The sequence below is a fragment of the Pyrus communis genome, chromosome 13 (genome assembly GCF_963583255.1).
Source record: "Pyrus communis chromosome 13, drPyrComm1.1, whole genome shotgun sequence".
NCBI lineage: Eukaryota > Viridiplantae > Streptophyta > Magnoliopsida > Rosales > Rosaceae > Pyrus > Pyrus communis.
Window position 1 is genome coordinate 23,519,028 of NC_084815.1, and position 23,134 is coordinate 23,542,161.

Consider the following 23,134-nt stretch of genomic DNA (forward strand, 5'->3'; position numbering starts at 1 on the left):
GTCTATATAAAGGGTGAGAGGTTGATCATTGAGGGTCTATATAAAGGGGTCGAAACCTCCTGTATTGGCCGACTGTTAACTTTAGTCTTGTATTAGCCGACTGCTAATCTTACTCTTGTAATCAATAGAATCCGAGCAACACAGTGGATGTAACCTAATTTTAATGGGTGAATCACTTAAATTTTGGTGTCCATTTCATTTCAGCCCATAACTTAAGCCCACAAAAGTTTAACATTTTAATTTGTGAAATTGCAAATTTTGAACGTCAACAATATTTATCAATTCGCTTTAAGTTGCAAACTCATAGTGTATATATATCTCTAAGCATTTGACGTAGAACTTCTAAATCATGTAACATGAAACTTAATTACTTAACGACTAATTAATTAAATGGTCTAAAATAAGAGCAGCCGTGTATATAAGGAATGTACAATCTCAACTTGTGTGGTGAATCGCACATGCTGATGAATCGCAAGATGATGGTCAGGGAGAGCATCTGTGAGTCTTTTCAACTCTCGAAAAAATAGACTGCCGTGACAAAACCATTAGTTAGTCCCCTTTTCAAATAAAAAAAATTACCATATCACTTGCTCAGTCCACTACAACCGGAGCTTGATAGGGTTCGTACCAACGATTGCTGCTTCCATAACCTCGTTCCGGACCTATAATTTCCCCATCAATCCAAAACGGATTTTAGTAATTTCAATTAGTGATTAAGTAGCTATAGTAATTTAAATTTATATCGAGTGATTACAATTTCCCTAATAAATTAAGGCTTATGAAATAAGGGGTTGATTTTTGACACTCCAAATTTCCCTTTGTGAAGCTATTTGAAGTGATTTTGGAGTGTCAAAATTATTTCTTTGGTGATAAGTTGTCCACTTCCTTGTATTCTATTTAAATTGAGCTTCGTTCATGCATTTGAAATTTCGTGTTTATCCTCACAACTTAGATGAATTTGATATAAAATATCCTACCTTTGCTTAAAAAAAATAAATAAATAAAAAATAAAAATAAAAATAAAATAAAAATAAAAAGAACCCCAATTATAACAAATTATATTCAATAGACACCCAGGCCAAAAATTAAGAAAAGAACTAAAAACGGAAGGTAAATTCGGTCGTTGGGACCGTTAGGACCCGCCATTTTCCCTCTCTCTCTCACTCTCTCACTCTCCTCCACCTCTGCTTTCTCTCTTTCCAGCCAAAAAGAGGCAGCCGACCCGCCACCAAAACAAACGCGCATTCTCATCCTCACAGAGCCAACGACGACGAATAAATCGCTACTTTTTGTAAGGGACGACCAATTTTGTGCAGCTCCCTTTTGCGGTCTTTTCTCCTCTTGTAATCGAGAAGAGGGATAGGAAGATACACAAGAAAAAGGTTCGATCTTTGATGCTTTGTTCAAGTTTTGGATTTTTTTTTTCCGCCACGGAATGTGATTTTTTGTACCGGATTGCAGATGGGTTTTGTGATTTTAGTTTCATGGTTGATGTGAAAATATGGACTTTTTATGTTTGTTTTTGTATGAAATGAATGATTGTGTGAAAACTGCAAATGGGCTAGTCTCTGTTTTCCTAAATGTTCGATATCTCATCATAAATATGCTTTCTTCGCATCTTTAATGAGAAAATTTTGAATCCATGTCTCTGCACCCAAGTTCGAATCCCCATCTCCGTGGTTTGATGAATTAGTGTAGAATATCGCTTGTGTCAAAGAAAAAAATTGAATTGGTTGTGTTTACCGTTATCATTTCGACGGTTTGGTGATGTATGAGATACGTTGTTCTTGTTTTGGTATTGATGTTTGCAAATGCAGATCATAGATGGTTTTGCATTCATCTTGATTGTACCTTTTTTGTATGGTTTTTCAGGTTTTGAACAACAAGCTCAATAATCGAGACTAATTCTCGGAGGAGACCAATCATGGTATGTCTATGTCTTACATATCTGCATTAGACCTCTTGCTCTTTGTATTAGCTGTTAGGTGGTGTGTTTACTTTGCTTAACAATTTAATAGGGTGATTTGAAATCTTTCGAAATGCTCGCATGAGGTTGTGTTAAGCATTTTGTGCAATGAAAGTTGAATTAATCTTCTTAGAGCGTGTGAGATGCTGCTACTTTGATCCTAACAAGTAGCAACTAGGATTTTACAGATTAGAATTTGGGTGCACAAATGGTACGTTGATCGTAGAATGTCACAAGTTGATGCATGAGGTATCTGAAGGGCATCCCATCTGAATTAGGAGGTTGAATGTTCGATTATCTGGTGTTCGATAAGTTTTAGGCAATGTGGCAGTGACAAGTTCTTAGGAGTACTAAAAAGGATAAAACCCGAATCCAAGAATGGGAAAAGAAAGAAAGAGACAATTAGGGACTGTCAAAGTTTAAAAAGGCTCACCATAAATGTTAAAGCTTTGAGAATGTAATCTCTAAATTCTTTTGCAAGCTTTTGTTTCTGTTCATGATACAATATGAAATCAGCATTTTTTTTGTTCTCTGGAACTATTGCGAGCGTTATCTCACTCACTCTTTCTTGGGAAATTATAATACTTTACAGGGTTGTCAGTTTGCTATGTCGTCTTCTTCATAATGGAAGTAGAGAACATCGGTATCCCAGTGATCCTACAAGTCCTGGACCTTCGTGGTGACAAGGCCAAAAATAATTCGATCCCACAAGAACCAGAGTCCAATTGGGGTGACGTTGGCAGTAATATCAGAAGGGATTCCATCCCTGAAATCCCACCGGAAATGGATCTCAAGGGTGGTGATGTCGGAGGTAACTTTGTCCTAGGGGTTCCACAGGACATAGAGCCCAATGGCAGTGATAGCAGAAGGAGCTCTATCGGAAATGTTGATCCTCCTCATATCAAAAGGAGCTCTATCCCAGTGATCCCACAGGAAATGGATCCCAAGGGTGGTGATGTTGGAGGTAATTCGGTCATAGGTAATTTGGTCGTAGGGATTCCACAGGACATAGAGCCCAATGGTGGTGACATCAGAAGGAGCTCTATTGGAAATGTTGATTCTCCTTCTACCGAAAGAAACTCTATCCCACTGGTCCCGCAGGACATGGATCTCAGTGATGATGATAGGAACTTTATTGCAACTGTCGCACGGGAAATAGAACCCGATGGTGGTGCTATCAAACAGAACTCTATCCTAGAGATCCCACAGAAAAAGGAGCCTGAGGGTGGAAACATCAGAAGCAAGTCTATCCTAGAGAACCTACTGGAAATGGAGTCTAATGCCTGTGATATCAGAAGAAGCTCCATTGATAAAGTAGATCCTCCTGCTGACATCAAAAGGACCTCTATCCCAGTGATCCCACAGGAAATGGAGCCTAATGGTGGTGATGGTAGAAGGAACTCTATCAGAGTGATCCCACAGGAATTAGAACCCAATGGCGGTGGTATCGGAAGGAACTCTATGCCAGCGGTCCCACAGAAAATGGAACCAAATGCTGGGGATACCAGCAGGAACTCTGTTCTGTGGATCCCACTTGAAATGGAACCAAAGGGTGGTAGAAGGATTCAGTCCCGATATCTCAGAGCTCCAACAGGTTCCTGCCATGATTATTGCAAATATGGAGTGAGAAATGCTTCTGAAGAAAATGCAACTGCCGCAATGCGAAAATCGGCAACAGAGAGGAAACAGATGTCCACTACAAATCAAAAGCCTTCTGATTCCGGCACCAAGAAGCTTGACAATTCTGCCATCACAGAGAAAAAAGTTTTGTCATTGAGGAAGAAGGAAATTGTTTCTGCAGAAAAGGTTCCATCCTCTTCCAAGGATATTGATGTTTCTATGGAAGATTCCTCCAGTTTGAAGGTGAAGCGTGTGCAATCAGAGCCATCTTCTCTCCCAGAACCGGCTTTAAGCCTGAGAAATTCAAAGGTGATATCCACAACTGGATCGAGGTCTGTTCCACATTCCCAAACCTGGAAACTTAATAACTCTGTCGTCATGGAGAAAAAAGGTTCATCATCTACCAAGAAAGAAACCGCTTCTTCAAAGAAAGTTTCATCTCCCAAGGAAATAGCCATTTGTATGGAAGAGTTGATTGATTCGAAGATGAAAGCTGAGCAGTTAGATCAATCTTCTTTCCCAGGATCAGACCCAAGCCTGAGCAATTCGGAGGTGACATCGACAATCAATTCTAAGCCTTCTCCAGATTCCGAGTCCCAGAATTCTATTGCCACGCAGAAAAGAGTTTCACCTTCCTATGAGGATATAGATGTTTCTGCTGAAGATTCCACCGATTCAAAAGTGATATCAACAGTCAAACCTAATCCTTCTCCAGATTCTAAAGCACGGAAACTTAATCATTCTGGTGTCATGGAGAAAAGAGTTTTATCATCAAAAAGGAAAGAAAATGTCTCTTCAAAAACAGTTTTAACTCCCATTAAGGAGATTGAAGTTTCTACAGAAGGTTCCATCGGTTCAAAGGTGAAGCGTGAGCAAGTAGAGTCATCTTCTTGCACAGGACAAGGTTCAAGTAATCAAGGAAAGAGTGGAACTAGAAAAGGCAAGGAAATACCTGAAGGTTCGAGCAGCAGTGTCAATAGAAAAAACAGAAGCAAACCGCCAAGGACTCCTGTATTGGTTGAGAAAAAGATGTTAGAGCCTGAAACTGTTTCTTTGACTTACAAACACCCCGTCAAGAGAGTCTCCAATGAAAATGCTGGAAGCTTTAAGAACCTTAAAGGGTTGTCTCATATGAAAGATCAAAATGGTCCCCGAAAAGTTGAACCTGAGGGACCCTGCAATAAGGATGTTCCAGAAAACATTTTGTATGTCATCGAGTCTAATACTGAGAATAGTACTGTCGAACCAACTCCAAATGGTGCCGATGCCCCTGAGTTATCATCGTCATCACATCAATCCTCGGAAGTCAAAAGCTCGAGACAAGCTAGGAAGGGAGTTGGTACCACTCGAGCACCTACATCCTCTATGAAGAAAAACTTGAAACGCACTGCAAATGGAAGTTATGGTCGTTCACCTACTGTTCCATCCCCTAAAAACAAAGGCTTGAGGCGTAGTACTCAAAGACCTTTATCTTCATCGTCATCCTTATCATCATCATCCGCGTCCGCATCCCCAGCCAAGTCCACTCATAAAAAAGAAAATGGCGCCACCTCTCAACGCAAAGCAATGAAACCTGGTAATCAAAGAGCAAATTTGAAGGTGGGGAAGAGTACTAGGCCTCGAAAGTCTGAGATACTTAGCTCTGAAAGTAAAAACAGCTCAGCCCGAAAGCTGACATTCAGGAGAGGAAGGGTGCTTGACATTAAGCCTGAGATCAATACTACAAGGAGACTCAAATTCAGGCGAGTAAGATTGGCAGGGGAGACCCAAACTGGTAAGGGTGGTGTCATAGGGGGAAGCGCCAGGAGGAAAGAAGTATGCGACAGCCAGTCAATTGGTGATGTATTCCAAAGATTAAGCCCCTGGTGGAATGTAGTTGATCACAGTCACTCAAATGGTGCTTTTATCAAAAGGCGAAGCCTTGGGAGGATTGAAGTTGATGGCAGCCAGTCAAATGGTGGTAAATTCAAAAGTGAGAAAGTTGTTCCAAGAAACTTCAAACGAGATGTGGAAGGTTCACAAAGGAAGAGCTTGAGGAGGAAAGCGGCCGGTGATAGTGGGTTGAATGGTAGTACTAAAACGAGTCCTGAGAAAGTTGTGTTGAGACACCAAGGTGTGACAGGAAGGAAGGATGTGCAGAAGTTGTTGAATAATGTGATTGAAGAGACTGCCAGTAGGCTTGTTGAGTCCAGGAAGAGTAAAGTCAAGGCCTTGGTTGGTGCTTTCGAGACTGTGATTTCGCTTCAGGATACCAAATCCATGGCATCGGAAACAGACACAGAAGATGCAGTCTGATATACCAAAAACATATAGTTATGATTTCTGTACATATCTGAAAAAACATGAATGCAGTAGTTTTGGAGGTTGCGTGGGATTGAAGTTATGCGAGCTTGTGAAGTTGCGGAGGCATAAGTGAAGAGAGAACTGAATCAAGGTGAGAATGCTCTCTGAGAATATGAAACATTTTTCTTGTGTGTACTGCTATACCGATTGGTTTGCTGAAGGAGTTGTGCATTATTGCTATTATTTTTCTGTTGTATGTTTCTGCAACGTGATTGTTGGTGATTTATTAGTTACTGCTTATCGAAATTACATATTTACGAAGCTTGCGATGAACAATTAGGGATCATGGTGTGACTGCCATTTTCATAGATGCCCCCATAGATGGTTATGAGTCGTTGTCATGTGACATGTCTAGAACGTCGGTAACACGAATAAGTACGTAGATATCTAGAGACCAGATTAATTGTTATGGTTCAAAACTCACATCAGAAAATGTAGTGTGGTGCAAAATTGTTATGGTTTTAACAGTCATGCATCAATTTTCCAGGATGTTGTGATGTGGACTTCCGATCATCCAGATTCGGTATTTTAGCAAAATTATATAGGAAGAAATAATCTCTAAGACTTAATTGACAAGTCCAAGCATACAAGACCATTAGTAATTCAGAGAACGTTGGAATTAGTCGCATTTACTGGGACTAGATCGTATATTAGTATTTCTCTTATCACGTAAACTATTATCTCCCGAAGCTAGGTGAGTCCTCATTAGTTCCTTCGAACATGGTTTACCTGCGGCTGGCTGCTTGACGCTGCTGTTGCCGGAGTGACTTGTTGGCGATAGTGAGCTGCCATCCAGTTGAACAGGTCCATATTCATTGATTGCTGCAAATCAAGTTTTATTCAAATTAGTTCCAAAAGTTAAAAATCAAAGATCACGTTCCCGAATAGCAATGCTTCTTTAGAAAGTGCTTTCTGGAAGCACATAGCAGATGCTCTCGCATAAAACACTTTTAAGCATTCTGTTATAAACACTTTTGGTTATCTGAAAATGGTTTTAGCGATTCTAGAAGTACTTCCAAGCATGGGTTTCCTGCTACATTCCCTCACACGTATGTGGAAACACGTACTTGTGCTAGGAGGGCACAATATGGATCAGGTAGAGGGTCTGAACCATTATTCGTGCTGGTTGGTTCAGGCTTTGCTTGAGGAGGAGGGTGTGGTGGCATTAAAAGCGGCATCATAAATGGCGGCATGAAAGAAGGAAGAGCGGCAGCCACAACTGGCGTAGGATGAATGCGCGTTCCCATTCCGATTCCCATATGAGCCAGGAGTGACATTTGATGAAGATGTTGCTGCTGCTGCTGCTGCTGCTGCATCATTTCTAAAGGCACCATCATATTCATATTCATATTCATATTCATATTCATGTGGCCATTAGGCATGAAATTTCTCAGATTATGCATCATTTGGACTTGAGCTTGAAGTTGTTGCAAGTATTTGATCACCTCATCAAGCATTGAAGCTTTATCAGTCTGTAATTATTCACTTGACAAGTCCAAAATTAACCACAAAAATAACATTCTCTCCAAATTAAATCAATTAATGATGATCATAATTAAGCACACATCAAATTTTCTCACCTTACTTGCATTTGGCACCAACCTTTGCAGAGCTTTTATCTTCTGGTTAATCAAGTCTCTTCGTTTCTGCACGGAATTAGTTTCAGTTAGGGAAGTGATTTCCACACACAAATTATTAGATGGGGGAGACCGAAATTAAATTGTTACCCGCTCTGACTGATTATGAACAGCAGCAGCTCGCCCTGGTCTTGTTGAGTGTGAACGGCTTGATTTGCCACCTTTGGTGGTTTTCCGGCCATCATCTCGGTTTTCCTGCTAGTTGTAAGATACAAGTTGCGAGGGATGTGACGAGAAATGTGATACATGTAGCATAGCATCATTTAAAGTGTACGACGCCTCAAAGAATATGTACATGTATCTTACCAGTCCTCCGTGAGAGGCTGAATCCTCGTCGGTGCTTTTGGTCTTCAAACTGGAAGGAGACTCAAAAGAAACTAACGTAGATGTAGTTGTATGATTGTCCCTGCACAATCTAACACTAGCACCAGGACTAGCACAACTGCTGGGATCTGCATGTTCTTCATGAATGCTATTAGTACTAAAATTATTCTCGAAGAAGCCAGAATCTGATCGACTGCGTTTTCTTATCCACCCCTGCGCCAACGGCACCTGAACAGAGCTGTCGGTCCATGTTTCGCCGGAGGATGCAACCACCGAGCTTGTGTTTGCCGGGGTCTGGTCATGGCGGATGATATTTGGGTCACGTTTGTGGCATGTAGCTTGATCGACAATTGATTCCAGTGTGTCACAAGCCCTGCTCCTGCTCCATGTGGGCTTTGATTGGGCTGTACGAAGAAGCGCACCAAGCCCATGCATGGCCAACTGGCCCTTTTCCAATTTTAGCTCTGTGACGTCATAATTAGACCTGTAAATAATCCAAAGTAAATGTGTGAATGAGCAAGAAAATCCTAATATAAAATGAAATATTTTGATAAAAAGAAAGAGTATGAATTGTACTGTCTAAAAATAAGTTAATTGACTAAAAACTCAATGTTTGAAACAAAGTGCTTAAGGTACATAACCGTTTGGCCTAATGATATTTATTCTTCAATCTATGAGATGAGGTTCAAATTTCAATTTCACGAATGATAATTGTTACGAAAAGAATGATTAATTATAGCATGTAATTGGGTTTTTAACAACTCAAAGGTTTTGAGTACATCGAAATTCTAGTTAAGAGAATAAAGCGGGATAAGAGAAGCATATAAATCCTACTAGTGTAAATAGCATTGAAAAGGAATAAAAACACCAAATTCTGGTTAATTATCCCATACACAATTACACATTGATAAAAAATAAAAAAATAAAAAAACTCCATATAAAAAAGCAGAAATTAAGAGAGAAAATTACATAAATAATCAACAAAAAATTCAAAGGTTTATGAAAGAAAATATGAACAGTGGTGCTTACAAAGGGACAAGACGACTGGCGTTGGGGTGGTTCTGCTGCTGCATGACGCATGCACACGTGAGGAGGAATGGAGGATATCTGTTTTCTCTCCTCCTTCGACTTGTTATTTCTTGTTCGTCTTTCCTTTGAATATAGTAATCGTATTCCAAATCAGAACTCCACAGTACTACTCTATATAACTCTCTCTCTCTCTCTCTCTCTCTCTCTCTCGACAAATGAATGAGTTGGAGATGTGAGTTTGGACTCTCTCTTATTATTTCATTGTCTTTCTGGTCCCTTTTTTGTGTCACACTCGCAATTGCTGTGATGGATATTTTACACAAAACATGTGGTAGCTAAAAAGAAGAATGGAGAAGAAAAAAAAAATATATATATATATATGCTTTGCCTCTCCCTGGACCATTTTAGATAAGGGTCTTAAAGTCATTTGTTATTTTTTTTTCATGTGGTGTTTTATACCGTCACAAATCACGTAGGATATTCTCAGTCTCACGTGCACAGTCTTTTACACCTAATACATGAATAATTCGCTCTAAATTCTCATCAACACGAATTTCATAATTCAATTGCCCTAGATCAATATAGATCGAGGGTCTTCAAGTCATTTCGTGTAGGATACTCTCAACCTCACCTTACACAGTTTTTCACGTTTGATTAATTTTACATGAGTCTACTCTAATACCAAGTTACCAAGCTAGACTTTTCATCCTTTGACGACCAATGCTCTCAACACAAATTTCGTAACTCGATCACAATTTCTTTAAATCTTAAAAGAGAGAGGGTACTAGAACCGGTGAAAATATAGTTTTTCCCTTTAATCATTTAGCCGCTGATATAAGTCGACAATCTCACATTATGCAGTGCCTCAAAGTTCAAGACAACCTCGTCTGGTTGATTTACAACATATATCATGCAAGTTATGAACACATTAAATTTAACAGATAGATCAGTTTTGGTTGAATTGACAATTTGAGTCCTCTCACGGCCATCTGTCTCTCTATCTCCATCTCTATCTCCCTCTCTGTCTACCTTGTGCTGCCACTTGAGACCAACAATAACTTTTACAGGAATTTATACACAATATACAGATACATACATACATACATATATATATATATATATTATTGTGTGTGTATGTATATGTGCGTCATCCGTGGCCCCAAATGACGGGGCCGTGGCTTTTTGACGTTATTGGCCATTGAGTAACCAGTCATCTATGTCCATTTTTGTAGTGGCAGGGTGTGACTTGACTACAATTTTTGTATTTCTTTTTTAAATTGTAGGCTAAGAGCTAGTTGGTAATTTGCAAGTCATATAAACATCTCTTGCAAGCTGTTATGCGTTATTGTTACAGGAAAATACCAGATGATGTTTTAAAAAAGACCAAAAAAAAAATAAATAAATAAAAAAAGAGCTAGCCAGGCTGAAGAATCTGGTGCATGTTTTTGCAGAGTTATGTGTGCTGAAATATAAGAGCCAATGATTTATTCAGGTTTGAGCTATATCATGAGAACTGAACTTTTCTTTTTGAGAAGGCGATATTCTAAACTACATTTAATCTATGTGTATGTGGATTCGGATTAGGGCCATCAGAACTGATCGCATTTGGACAATTGTCTTTCATTTTCTCTCCGTCTCATTGATGGTCTGGTTTCTGACTCTCTGCTAGCTAGGGTGGCAAAAACTCGAAAGCTCGAAATTGGATGGCTTCCAGCCTCTTGATCAATCTGGCTTAAGTCAACAACAATGCTCGACGTGAAGAGACAGGAGCATGTGATGCACAGATCGACTGATTGAAGCTAATGTTGTGTCATATAAAATTGTTCAAAAAGATTTCCAGACAAGATTGCCAATAGTTTACTTTTGCTGCAATATGAGATTGCTTATTTATAACTTGATGAACATATTAGGAGATCGCAAAATAACAGTCCAAAGTATGAGGGCAAGATGTGATGAGGAGGTAGCTGTTGGAAACAACGTCGCTTTTGGCGGAAGTAGCTATCTTGTGGTGGAGGTAATTTCAAAGTTCATGGTTTAGGGCTTAGGGTTTAGGGTAATTTAGTCCAGCATAATGTTCCACCTATTGTGCCCTTGCCCTCAAAATGAGGGAAGCGTTTAACTAGATAGTTTGATATCTTTCTCATTGAATGAGATCTCAATTCCAGCGACGGTTTCATTAGATATCTTACAACTATACTTAAATGTCCCGTGACTCGCGTTGATCCAAGTCAAAATCTTGGACCTTATTCTTTCCCCCTGATGTAGTCCATTTCAATACTTTTCATGGTTTAAGCCTGCAGAGGCAAAATTATAACAAGGATTTTTTTTGTAGTGTTTGAGAATTTTAGATGAAGTGGCAGATTGAACAGGTATCTAACTCCTTGTGCCTGCAAAATCTGCTGTCTCAAGTCTTTGAATCGAAAGAGCCAAATATTTAGTTTTATTGGATTAGCAGATTCAACAAACCATTAAATGTTATACATCATATACAAATTAAAATCAGTTAGGATCGATATACTGTTAGGTACCCGTAATGTGGTTAACATATACAGATTTTAATCAGCAGAAGATCGAGTGACCGATTCACCTTCTAGTAACAAGTGAAGCAGAAACATGTAGTAGGAGCCTTGCCTGTTGACCTAATCCTTTTCACCTTTTCCTTCACTTTCGACTCTTCATTTCTTCGTTTCTCTTCCACTTGTGCCCTTGCTCCTCCTGCTATCTGGTCAATTCTTGCTTGCTTAATTTGGTAATGCTGCATGTTTCTTGCTCTTCTCTGCTCAATTTCACTCTGCAATTTCAACACACTATTTCAGCAGTCTTCTTCATTGCCATTCGCAAACTTTGAATTAAAAAAACAACAATCGTTGCAACGTACCTTTCTCCTCTCCATCTTAGCTTTTGCTTTCGTTTTCTTCTCATTTTCCCAAGCAACAATTGTAGCCTTCACTTTCTCATACCTGGATAGTATAATTGACCATTTCAAAAGGAATAAACTGAATCCATCTTCTATCAACAACGATTATGTTGTACTAGTGACTTCCGCACACGCCTTTTCCCCTCAGCGCACCCCAGTTGTTTATTTCTGGCCTTTGATTCAATCAAAGGAGAATCAAAGGACACAAAATAATGAGGACATGTGAAAGGAGAAAAGGGGTGTGCGGAGATCGTTTCCACATAAAACATTTAATCTTTACCGCTTCTGAATCTTTTTCATCTGAGCTCTCTCCCAAGCATCTGCTTTTGTGTCCGCAGCATTACGTCTGCCTGAACTTCCCTTTTGGGTTTGGTATCCATTTGCAGGAGTCGAAGGTCTTGAAGAGGATGCACGATTCGGGTACCTAGATGGAAAAGCACTCTCCTGTGCTCTTTGATCTTTCATTGAAACTTCACCTATTATGAATACAACCTGTTAGTTCTCCGAAACATTTTATCACGAAAAAAATAAATAGTCAAGTACCAGCATTCCTTGCTTCTTTGTTTGGCCGCCCAGTCATCAGATCCTGCAGACTCTTGGTCCTTGAGATCGGAATGCTTTCCCTCGTCCCTTTTTGATACTGTAATTTAGCTTCTTCAATCGAGTGAATGGAAAAGGCAGCTGCCGCAACCGCAGTTGCAGACTCGATATCTTGTGCATCAGAATAATGGCTCATTTCCTCCGAAAAACTGGCCCGGGAAGCCGTTTTGCCCCTTGCTATGAACAAAAATAAATCAGTGGGAGTTTTTTGAGTTTTCTTGTAACTCAAGCCACAGAATTGAACATAACATTCAGTTTTCGATAGCGTAACATTCTGTTTTGGACAAAATAATCAACTCTAACTACATACATATAAGGAAAAAAAAGTAGAATAGTATGCAGATTAGTACCTACAGAGATTCTGTTTGTTGGGCCGGCGGCTTTCTTTCTTCAGAAACCTCTGTTGCCGGTTCTTCGCTCTCAAATTTCCTGGTTTTTAAGCAGATTACTGTTTGGCTGCCAAGAAAAATAGAAGCAAAGGTGTGTTGCTATTGCTTATATCAGAATTTTGGTCATGAACAGGGAGAAACATGGAAGCAAAGGGAAAGATACGCTTTGCAGTTTGCATGAAGAAGCAAAGGATTTTCCCCAAAATACAACACCACAGGCACATGCGCAGAAACCTGAACTAGCTAGATTCTTCCATTTTTAATTCTATGGGCCTCTTTTTCCTTCATAATTTTCATATTATATTCGGAAACATGATTTTCCTGCACTCTTTTTCTTCTTCTGAACATCCTTCTTTGTTTATATCTTTTGATTTCTTCAATCCGAATACTGAAAATGAACTTTGGGGCGTGGACGACGAAAAAAAATGTGTGGAAATCACTTCAAGATGCAGTAGCGTTCTTGAAGTTTTGCTTATCACCATTCCATGCAGGTAGCTGTCCTTTTTCCATCGGTTGGGAAGGCTATAACATTGGGCACCAACATTGGAATCTGTTGGCCCACCAGAGGAAGCAAGCAACAAATTATAATGTATTGAAGAATTTTCTCGGGTAAGACTTCAATGCTACGTATAATTCAATGTTACGAGTATTTTAACTGTTAAATTTGAGTTTTACCACTATTCAGATTTTTTATGTTTAATATCAGATATTCTTTTCTGTATTAATTAATACTACGTAGTGTTGAAGAAAAATTGTCAAATTTGATGGAAGTTGGAGGGGGAACTAGCAGATGTGTGTTATTGGGTTTAGGGTTCACTGTCAAACATTGAGAGGCATCTGTGTTTGCTTGTTTTTTGGGGTTTCACCTTTTCAAGCACTTGGTAATTTTAGCATATTTCATCAATCATGTACTACCCGATAACACGAATGAAAATAAATAAAGGAAAACTAATGAAAATGATTTGAAAACTTTGAGTTTTAATGATAAGGATAAAATAAAGGGTAAGATGAATAGTATCAAGATTGACTTTTTAGTATAAAAATGTGATTTTTCGTTAAAGTAAACAGTACCGAAAATTTTTCGTTAAAGTTCTCAAGAAACAACCCGTTTTGCCCGGTTTTTTTATCGGGTTGTGTCACGTGCAGACACACGTGTTGAATTTTGTTTCGATTATCTCCTTCTTCAAAGCCCTCTCTCCCTGAGGTTCCCATTCCCGCCCTTTCAAAAATTGGAATTCTCCCCCAATCTCAAAACCCTAATTCCCAAAAATGGAGATCACAGAAGAACAAAGAAGACGAGCCGAAGCGAATCGATTAGCAGCACTAGCGAAACGCAAAGCGCTGATCGAATCCGAACCCTCCAATCTTCAACAACAGCAGCAAAACCCGTGGTCACTCTTCAAGTGCCGAAAGATTTCTCCCGACCTCACCCCAAGCTCCACGCATTGCATCCCCGATCCGAGACCCGAAACTTCCCGGGTCAAACCGGTTCCGGATATCCAATTTCCAGCGAGGTTCCGGGTCAGGCTCGAAATCTGCTCCCCGGACTCCTTCTCAGCCACCCCAGTTGCCGTAAAAGGGTTTGCATTTCCGGGGCAGGAGGAGTGCTTAAGGAGACTAAGTGATTGCTTGGCTTATGTAAGTAGTTTAAGTGGGTTTTTGTTGTTTTAATTTTGTGCGGTGAGAAAAAAATGGTTGAACAAATAGGAAAGAAAGGAAATTGAATTCTGGGTTTTGTGAATTTTGGTGGTTTGGTTTCCAAAATAGCTTCTTTCTATGCTTCAAAAGGTATTTGTTTGGGTGGCGGAAATGAACATAGAGAAAGGAAATTGAATAAAAGTTTTCTGATTTTCAGTGGTTTCGTTTCGAAAAAAGGCTAAATTTTTTAGTGCATTGAGTTTTGTTTCTTTCTTATAAAACTATTACTAATACTATCGGTATTCAGTACTTGTAAAGCTACTTCAATAAGAAAATTATAATATTCAAACGTATGGCAATTGTTAGTGAGGATTTTGTGTTTAAATTGTGGTGTTATGGAATTGTCTTAGGTCATGCCATCCCATTACACGCAAAATCATGGTGGTGGAAAGGCCGGTGTTTATAAGCTGAGTGATTACAGTGCTGTCTTGAAATGTCTAAGAAGCAGCAAGAGCATTGACACCGAAGAGATACCTTGGGGCACTCTTAATGTTGTAGAGAGACTTTCACATTCTTTTGTTGCGGGAAAATGGATACCATGCAGGCCAGAACACTTGTCGGACGAAATGGTTGATGAGTTCATTGGGAAGCTACCGACGAAGCTGTTAGATGCACTTTTGCCTTTCCAACATGAGGGTGTTAGATTTGGTTTGCAGAGAGGTGGACGATGTCTTATTGCAGATGAAATGGGCCTTGGAAAGACACTCCAGGTAGTTTTTTATTAAGTGATCTTAAATGCCTTTTGATTTTTATTCATGGTGCTAGGTTTTGACTGCATACTGCCTTTTTGGTGCATTGAGTCAGTACTGGGACAGTGCAGTGTAGTTTTATTGAGTGTGAGTGCTAGAACGCTGCTTTTGATAACATCTGCAATATTATTTAGCTTTTTCACAACCGTGCACATTCAGTGACTGCACACGCACACACACACACACACACAGAACTTTGTACTATACACAAACAGGTGTATCTCCTGCACTTTAATTTTTTTTCTCCTATTTCCCCCTAAAGTTGCCATGAGTAAATGAAATTTAATATGCTAACAATTTTCCACCCAGGCTATTGCTATTGCAAGCTGTTTCATGCATGAAGGTTCCATACTTGTTGTTTGCCCTGCCATTTTGCGTTACTCTTGGGCAGAAGAACTAGAGCGGTGGCTTCCGTTTTGCTTGCCAGCTGACATCCATCTAGGTACATACTTTAGCTGTTCCCAATTTACTTTTGTTCAATTTATGTGTGTGTATATATATATATTATAGATTTACTTCTAAAACATGAATGGATTCTCACATGGTCTTGTGACTCCAGTATTTGGTCATGAAAACAATCCTGCCAATTTAAAGAGATGGCCCAGAGTTGTGGTTATTTCTTACACAATGCTCCACCGGTTGCATAAGAGCATGCTTGAACGAGAATGGGCTCTCTTAGTTGTTGATGAATCCCACCACGTACGATGTACCAAGAAATCATCAGAACCTAGAGAGGTAAAGCATGTTTCTTATCATGCCAACTATCAATGGTTACAAGGACTCTTATAACACCTGGTTTAATGATAAATTGGTCGTATAAGGTGCTCCAAGATTTAGAGTGTCTTCTTATTGTTGCCTGTACCATATAACGCTAGCCTCTCTACGCTGGAAATTAAAATTAATAATTTATGAATTTTCTATCTTTTGAGGTCTTTGGTTTTGGATGGTAATTTGGGTGTTATACACTTAATGTAAGGGAACAAAAATTTCTTTGCTTGTTTCTGCATATTTTTGTCATCAATTCTATGGACTGGCAGCTTAAAGATGCTAGTATGAACAAAAATTGTAATACGAGGAATACCGCTTTCATTCAAATTTAGTCTCCTAGATTGCTTTTTGTGAATATTCATAGTAATTAGTTAAGTATACTATACTTGCAGGGAGCTTTTACTATATGCTAATTAAATCTTGTGTATTTACAGATAAAAGCTGTTCTTGACATTGCAACAAGGGTCAAGCGCATAGTTTTGCTATCTGGAACACCTTCTTTGTCAAGGTTGTATCATGGGACTTTGAAGAAATTGGCAGTATTGTCTGCAGTTCTGTATTATTTTTGTATTTCTCTCTAGTTAACCACTCTTTAGTCCGTTCTAATGTCTCATTTTGTATATCTTCCTAGGTGATCATAGACCGTATGACATTTTTCATCAGATAGATATGTTATGGTAAGTTCTCTTCACACTGTTATATCTCTATCAACCGGCTTGCTTCGCTCTCGGTTTATTGGTTACTTTACATCTTGCTTTTTTTTTCCTTTTTCATAGGCCTGGTTTGCTGGGAAAAGACAAGTATGACTTTGCCAAAACTTACTGTGATGTCAAATATATCCACGGTGTTCAAGGGAAAACTTTTCAGGTAATATTGAAGATCATATATTTATATTGATTTGTTGAAAATTATCCTCTTTGTGCTGCCACGTAGTTAAACATGATCAGAATTTCATGCTTCTTGGCCATGGCCTAAAAGGCCTTTCCATTTTGTCCTGAAAAGCCTTGTGGTTGACTATTTCAGATGTTATTTCTTCTTGTGGAGAAATTAAATTTACTGTCAACCCGTATCTATATATTTACCAATACATTTTGCAGTTGTGCTAGCACCTTTTATTAGCATCAGTTTTTTCTAAACGATTTACTGTGACAAAGGAAAGTTTTGAGATACTCCATGGGATTGTGCTGCAGGATTTCTCTAAGGGCACTCGTTTGGAGGAGTTGAACATGTTACTGAAGCAAACGGTTATGGTGTGCTCTTGTTCTTTATATTATCTTTAAGATGTATATGTCCTCTCTTTGAACTCCATGTATGTTTAAAGTTAACTTACATGTTGTTCTAGTGACCAAGGTGTTTCTGCTGTTTTAACATGGTTGGGACTTTGTAATACTTTTGTACCCTTGGTTATTCTTGTTCAAATCTCATTTTTTTAATTGCACACTTAATTGTAGATAAGACGCTTGAAGGAACATGTCCTGGTTCAGCTACCACCCAAACGCCGGCAGATTATACAAGTAGTACTGAAGAAATCAGATATAGCTTCAGCAATAGCTGCTGTCAGGGTGGGAAGAAGTGCCACTAAGAATGCATATTCAGAAAATTTGGATGAACCAAATGGTAATTTGAATATTTTCTGCATTCGAATATGTGCATGCAACCAAAGGGTCATGTGTTTTCTTTTATTTCCTGCCCCTTGATGGTTTGGTGGAGAAGCCATTTCGAGAAAAAATTCGTGCAGCTAGTGTTATTATTTATCTGCCAATACTCATTTTTCTTTTTCTTTTACCCTATTGCTTTTAGATAGTGAGGGTTGCTGCAGATCAGGGCAACTTTCCTACCAAGAATTAGGTATTGCAAAGCTAGCTGGGTTTCGGGAATGGCTCTCCTTTCATCCGCTCATTGGAGAATCAGATGGTGTTGCAAACTTGGAATCAGATTCCAGTTCTCACAAAATGTTAATATTTGCGCATCACCATAAAGTACTTGACGGATTACAGGTGAGATTTTCTCCAAAATTTGTGCTTCCTGTTCATCCTTTGAGAATGGTTGTATTTTAGTGATTAAAGTTGCTCAAGTGGGGTTACTTGGGTTTACTGCTCCAATCTAGGGCCATTGTGACCAGTTATTCAAAAGGTAGTGTGTGTTTAGTTATTTGAAATTGAAAGGATAAAATGGTGGACTATGATTGTAATGTTTATGAGTATTTCATTACCGTTGTCTAATTACTCGCATGAACTCTGTGCCTTATTTCTGTTGGTATTTCATTATGGATTATCATGTTAATGGTTGGTGGCCATTGCTATTAATGCTTCTGTCCAATCAATTCCTCAATTTAGTCTTGTTTTGTTCTGAATTATCAGGAGTTCATATGCGAGAAAGGGATTACTTTTGTCCGAATTGATGGAAATACACTTGCCGCAGATAGGCAGGAAGCTGTACAATCATTCCAATTATCTACTGAGGTTCGTATATACTATACTATTATTTCCTCGGCAATTTTGCTTGATGTGCCTACAAACTAACCACACCAAATATCCTTTCCACATTTTGAGTTGCACATTTTGCTGAGGTCACAGCCAAGAATCCTTTATTTTGCCCCATATATTTGTGTGTTTTGACTTATGTATTGTGTCAAATTTTCAGGTCAAGATTGCAATAATTGGTATTACTGCTGGAGGTGTTGGCCTTGATTTCTCATCAGCAAAGCATGTTGTGTTCTTGGAACTGCCTCAGTCTCCATCGTTGATGCTTCAGGTTTAAACATTAAAAACTAATTTCAGGCCCCATTGTTGAACTTCCTCTATTTTATATGTTATTGACTCTTTGATGCGCATGATTCTTCTGATTTGAAGGCTGAGGATAGAGCTCACAGGAGAGGGCAAACAAATGCAGTCAACATATACATATTTTGCGGAAAGGTGCTTGTTTCTTTTGTTATATAAAAGTTCTGTAAACGTATTCTTTATTTCCCTTTTATTGATGAGTATAACATGTTGTAGGATACTATAGACGAGTCACATTGGCAAAACTTGAACAAGAGTTTGCACCGTGTTTCATCTACAACGAATGGGAAGTATGATGCAATACAAGAGATACCGGTACTTTTCATTTTCGGAAGTTCCTTTCAATTCTAACTGGATTCTAAACCTCTTTACTATGTTCATATCATTATTGTCCTAAAATGAAATACAGAACAAGTTGAGTACTAGGTTAATTTCAGAAAATGTAATACTTATCTAATCCTTATGCAGTCAGGTTTGGTTTCCATTCTGCCATAAGCAATGTAGGATTTAACTTCATATTTGGGTTTGGCAGGTCGAAGGTATTTCTTTCTTTGAGAAGTCAGGTGGAGCTGATACTTGTGAAGATCATATATGGCAAAAGACAGCGGGTGATGAGGTCTCTGGAGAGTCAATAAAATTGCCCAACTTTGGCTGCTTAGCCAAAGATATGATACCAGCGTATGATAAATTAGTTGCAAACATTCTACATGGATCTGCACAGCACAATGATAGTGATGGAATTTCATCCCAAACGCACAGTAGTACCAAGGTAAAACCTAAGCGTATTAACTGCACCTCCTTTTAAGTATGAGAGTGAATTTTCGTCGTTTTGAGTTTTTATTTTTATTTTTTATTTTGTGTCATGATGTATACAACTTTATCGGTGAAATAGGCTCAAGTGGTTTCTGATTGCAATGGGGACAAGGGATGTTCAGAAGAGAACTTGGAAGGAGATGTTTCTACGAGCAGTGAAGACAAAGATGGACTTGAAAAGGCACATTCGAATTTTTCTTGACTCAAAAGAAAGAGATGACTTTTTCCTTTAAATTTATTGTCAAGGGAAGCAATTTTATAAGTTAGAATTTGCAGGAACACCAAAACAACTGTCAAGCAACCAAATCAAAGGACACCGAACCAGTTCAGCCAACGGAAGCTAAAGAAAGTATTACCAACCAAGTAGATGCTTTGCGATTTGAGGTAAAACTTGCAATCTGGTTAATAGATATGGTTTCAAACAATCAGATAGTGGACAGTCTTTCTTATTAGTTGATTTGTCTGTATTGATGCCCTCAAGTGTATGTGGCTTCATTTAGTTACTTCAGCATTACAGATGGTGGCGATTATACAAACAGTATTTGATCACAACTTTCTTTCTTGGATATTAGGTGAGCCAATACACTGGTAGAATCCACTTGTATTCTTGCATCTCGGGAGAGGATTCAAGACCAAGGCCACTTTTTGAGAATTTTAGACCAGAAGAAATCGAGGCATTGAATTCTACTGCTGCTGACAATATTAAAGGAACTTCTTTCAAATTTTTGAAGGAGAATCCAGGTTATTTGCATGCTTTTCTTGCATTCATGAAAGAATGGAAGAAACTGAGGCCCATCGAACAAAAAAAATTACTTGGAAAGCCTTTGCAGCTTCCTTTGACTATTGAGTTGTGCTACCTGTGCGAAGGCATTAACCACGACATCAGGGTATCTTTTTACAAATCTGAATTTTCATACTTTGTTGATATCCCTTTGTGGGAGTAAACTTGATCTCCTTTCTCTGTGCATTTATTGATAATACGTATCAGTGTCTTTTCAGCAGTGTACTGTTATGCTTACAAATCATTTTATTTTCTAACAGGGACTACTGAAAGGTGGAAGCAAGCGCCGCTCTACCCCTTTTGTTGAGATCAGCAAACCTTTACCATCAAACGCTGAGTGGAAAAAAGTCCGCCTACGTAGTGGCTATGGAAAAAAGGAGAAGGAATACACTCAGGGTTTTACTCTGACTGATGATCCTCTGTGCAAACTCTGTCAATCACCATGCACGTAAGTTGTCCGTAGTTTATCTACATGTACTTGATGCATCTTTTTGTTTCAGACACTTACTTTACTTGATTTCAGGGGCCATAATGCCAAGACACCTGAATATTTTGAAGATCTGTTCTGCCAGCTTAGCTGCTACGAAGAATACCGCATCCGAACAAGTAATAGATCTCTTCGTCATGTAAGGACATGAAATATGTTACTTGAGATAATCAAAGTTCAGCACATTCTTCTCTTCTATTTTGATTTTATGCATGTGGCAAGACAACTTCAATAGAACCTTTTGGAGTATGTTTTTTTTCTTGAGCTTTGTCTCCTTTGATTTACAGGAGCTTTTTCAACTGGAACGTGGTGTCTGCACAATTTGCCAATTAGATTGTCATAAACTTGTTGAGCACCTAAGACCGTTATCATTGGCAATGAGGAGGCAGTATATTGAAAAATTTGCGCCACGAGTGGCAATTCTGAAGAAACCGTAAGTTAGAAGAAATTGTCGTGCAACTAGTTAGAAGAAAATGTTTCATTTTTTCTTCTTAATGCTTCTGCTAATTACCCGACAATTGTACTTTCAAATACCAACAATATCCCCGATTCCTTCAAACCAAAACATATTATCATTTGACGTCATGCAGGCTTGATAGGCTTGTTAAGGATCCGAAAGAGGGCAACGCATGGCATGCAGACCACTTTGTTCCTGTCTATCGAGGTGGAGGTATGTACTAATTACTTCTTAGAAGACTTTCCAGAATTTGCTCTCCCCACAAATATTTGTACCACTGATTTTCCCAACCAACTTTCCGATGATTTAAACTACACTAATTCATAATATTATTGATTAGTGTTTTGTTCACGTAATAAATGGAGTTACAACTTGTTTCATTCCGCTGATTTGGTGATGTTTCTCATATCATACCTGTTGAAAAACAGTGTGATCTTGTCATTGAATGTTAAGAAAAGTAGTTAAAACATACCTTAAAATGCTAGTCTTCATACTCTTGTTTTCACTTGTGGAGATATACCACATCGTTCTTGAAGATCCCTTCTTTTGGTTTCGCAGCACAAATACTTTATTTTCCAATTTATGTGCGTGGTTAGAATTTAAGCTTTGGTTTTCAAAGTCTTATATTGTTCAAAACTTGTGTAGGTGAATGCAGGCTCGAGAACATGAGAACACTTTGTGTGGCCTGTCATCGCAACGTTACTAAAGCACAATGTGCTGAACGGCTGTCAACAAGGATCCGGGCTAAGAAAAAACTGAAAGCAATCATGAACGACATTAAAAAGAAAGCTACGGAGACTAATCTAGCGGTATGTTCTGAAACCGGTGGTATTTTTTCTATTTTCCTAACGTGCTCTTCGGTAAGAATACTAGTAATAAGGACGCAACTGTTCATTTCCTTGTGCCTAAACTACATTAAAGTTCATTTAGATTGAATTTGCAAATTTGACGTCACGTTAACTGATTTTGTTAGGGCCCGGAACATATAGAGATTATGCAAGAGGATGCAATTGAGGATGAGCTTTTCGTCAAGGTTCCCGGGAGCGCCTACTCATTGGAAAATCCCTTGGATGCTACAACTACAGGCGAAGACTTGGACGAGCCCTCCAGTAGCAACAAGGTTCCAACGGTAGATAGCCATCTGTTAGGAGTATAATTCATGTATTTTTTCTTCGAATAGCGAATATTTTGAATTTTTGAGAACCTTTTGATGTCTAGGACTCAATTTCTGGAGTTCAGACTGTTTAAGTTGAAGCTGCAGATTTAGGTAGTTTTAGTTGCCTTGTACTTGTCGTCGGCCGGCTGTATACGATACAAGCATTTCCACCGGAAATATAAAGCAATATTTGTACATATATAAAAGATTCAAACTTTTTGGTTTAATTTTTAGGTTTTTTTTTTTTCCTTGGTTTGATTGAATTGTGCTGGAGAGGAGAAACTAAAGGACCAGTGAGTCAGTGACTCCGAGAGACTCATTCTTCTCTAAAACCCTACGTTTTTGTTACTGGCTTTAAAAACTATAAACCCTACGTTTTTGTACCTTGTTCTTTTTTTTTCTTTTTTTTTTTGCCAAAGCCTGAGGTATCTCACGCCTTGAAGGTACGACTAATCCCAGGTGGGGTCTGGTAAGACTAAAGTAATTTCAGCCCACTTTTGATTTCAGTCAAATGACACACGTTCTTTCAAAGTCTTCTGATAGTTGAGTTCTGTAATCCATACCTAAAAATCAAGAACCAGATCGAATACCGAGAACTTGCTGATCCAATTCCCTTA

The 23,134-nt window shown here is 38.7% G+C and overlaps 4 protein-coding genes across 4 annotated transcripts; 2 read left to right on the forward strand and 2 right to left on the reverse strand.

Annotated features, from left to right (window-relative positions):
- Positions 1–1,193: 1,193 nt before the first annotated feature.
- LOC137713599 (uncharacterized) lies at positions 1,194–6,144 on the forward strand. The gene is made up of 3 exons (XM_068452922.1): positions 1,194–1,382; positions 1,873–1,927; positions 2,559–6,144. Exon 3 carries the CDS (start codon positions 2,591–2,593, stop codon positions 5,879–5,881), a length of 3,291 nt encoding a protein of 1,096 aa, XP_068309023.1. The 5' UTR covers positions 1,194–1,382; positions 1,873–1,927; positions 2,559–2,590; the 3' UTR covers positions 5,882–6,144.
- Positions 6,145–6,634: 490 nt separating this feature from the next.
- On the reverse strand, positions 6,635–8,963 carry LOC137711988 (transcription factor PIF7-like). Its single transcript, XM_068451134.1, has 6 exons — positions 8,920–8,963; positions 7,873–8,374; positions 7,657–7,764; positions 7,510–7,575; positions 6,997–7,401; positions 6,635–6,751 (listed from the first exon to the last, which is right to left on the reverse strand). The coding sequence occupies exons 1-6, from the start codon at positions 8,961–8,963 to the stop codon at positions 6,635–6,637; spliced, it is 1,242 nt and encodes a 413-aa protein (XP_068307235.1).
- Positions 8,964–11,179: 2,216 nt separating this feature from the next.
- On the reverse strand, positions 11,180–12,891 carry LOC137712397 (remorin-like). Its single transcript, XM_068451484.1, has 5 exons — positions 12,787–12,891; positions 12,380–12,613; positions 12,117–12,312; positions 11,798–11,879; positions 11,180–11,710 (listed from the first exon to the last, which is right to left on the reverse strand). The coding sequence occupies exons 2-5, from the start codon at positions 12,570–12,572 to the stop codon at positions 11,510–11,512; spliced, it is 672 nt and encodes a 223-aa protein (XP_068307585.1). The 5' UTR covers positions 12,573–12,613; positions 12,787–12,891; the 3' UTR covers positions 11,180–11,509.
- A 1,163-nt stretch (positions 12,892–14,054) lies between these two features.
- Positions 14,055–22,755, forward strand: LOC137712453 (uncharacterized). The gene is made up of 24 exons (XM_068451523.1): positions 14,055–14,463; positions 14,874–15,233; positions 15,582–15,714; positions 15,832–16,007; positions 16,475–16,548; positions 16,682–16,717; positions 16,817–16,907; positions 17,231–17,290; positions 17,492–17,657; positions 17,841–18,037; positions 18,401–18,502; positions 18,684–18,794; positions 18,893–18,958; positions 19,040–19,138; positions 19,356–19,592; positions 19,716–19,817; positions 19,913–20,020; positions 20,209–20,523; positions 20,678–20,865; positions 20,941–21,043; positions 21,192–21,337; positions 21,495–21,574; positions 22,007–22,170; positions 22,335–22,755. Exons 1-24 carry the CDS (start codon positions 14,095–14,097, stop codon positions 22,515–22,517), a joined length of 3,666 nt encoding a protein of 1,221 aa, XP_068307624.1. The 5' UTR covers positions 14,055–14,094; the 3' UTR covers positions 22,518–22,755.
- Positions 22,756–23,134: the final 379 nt, after the last annotated feature.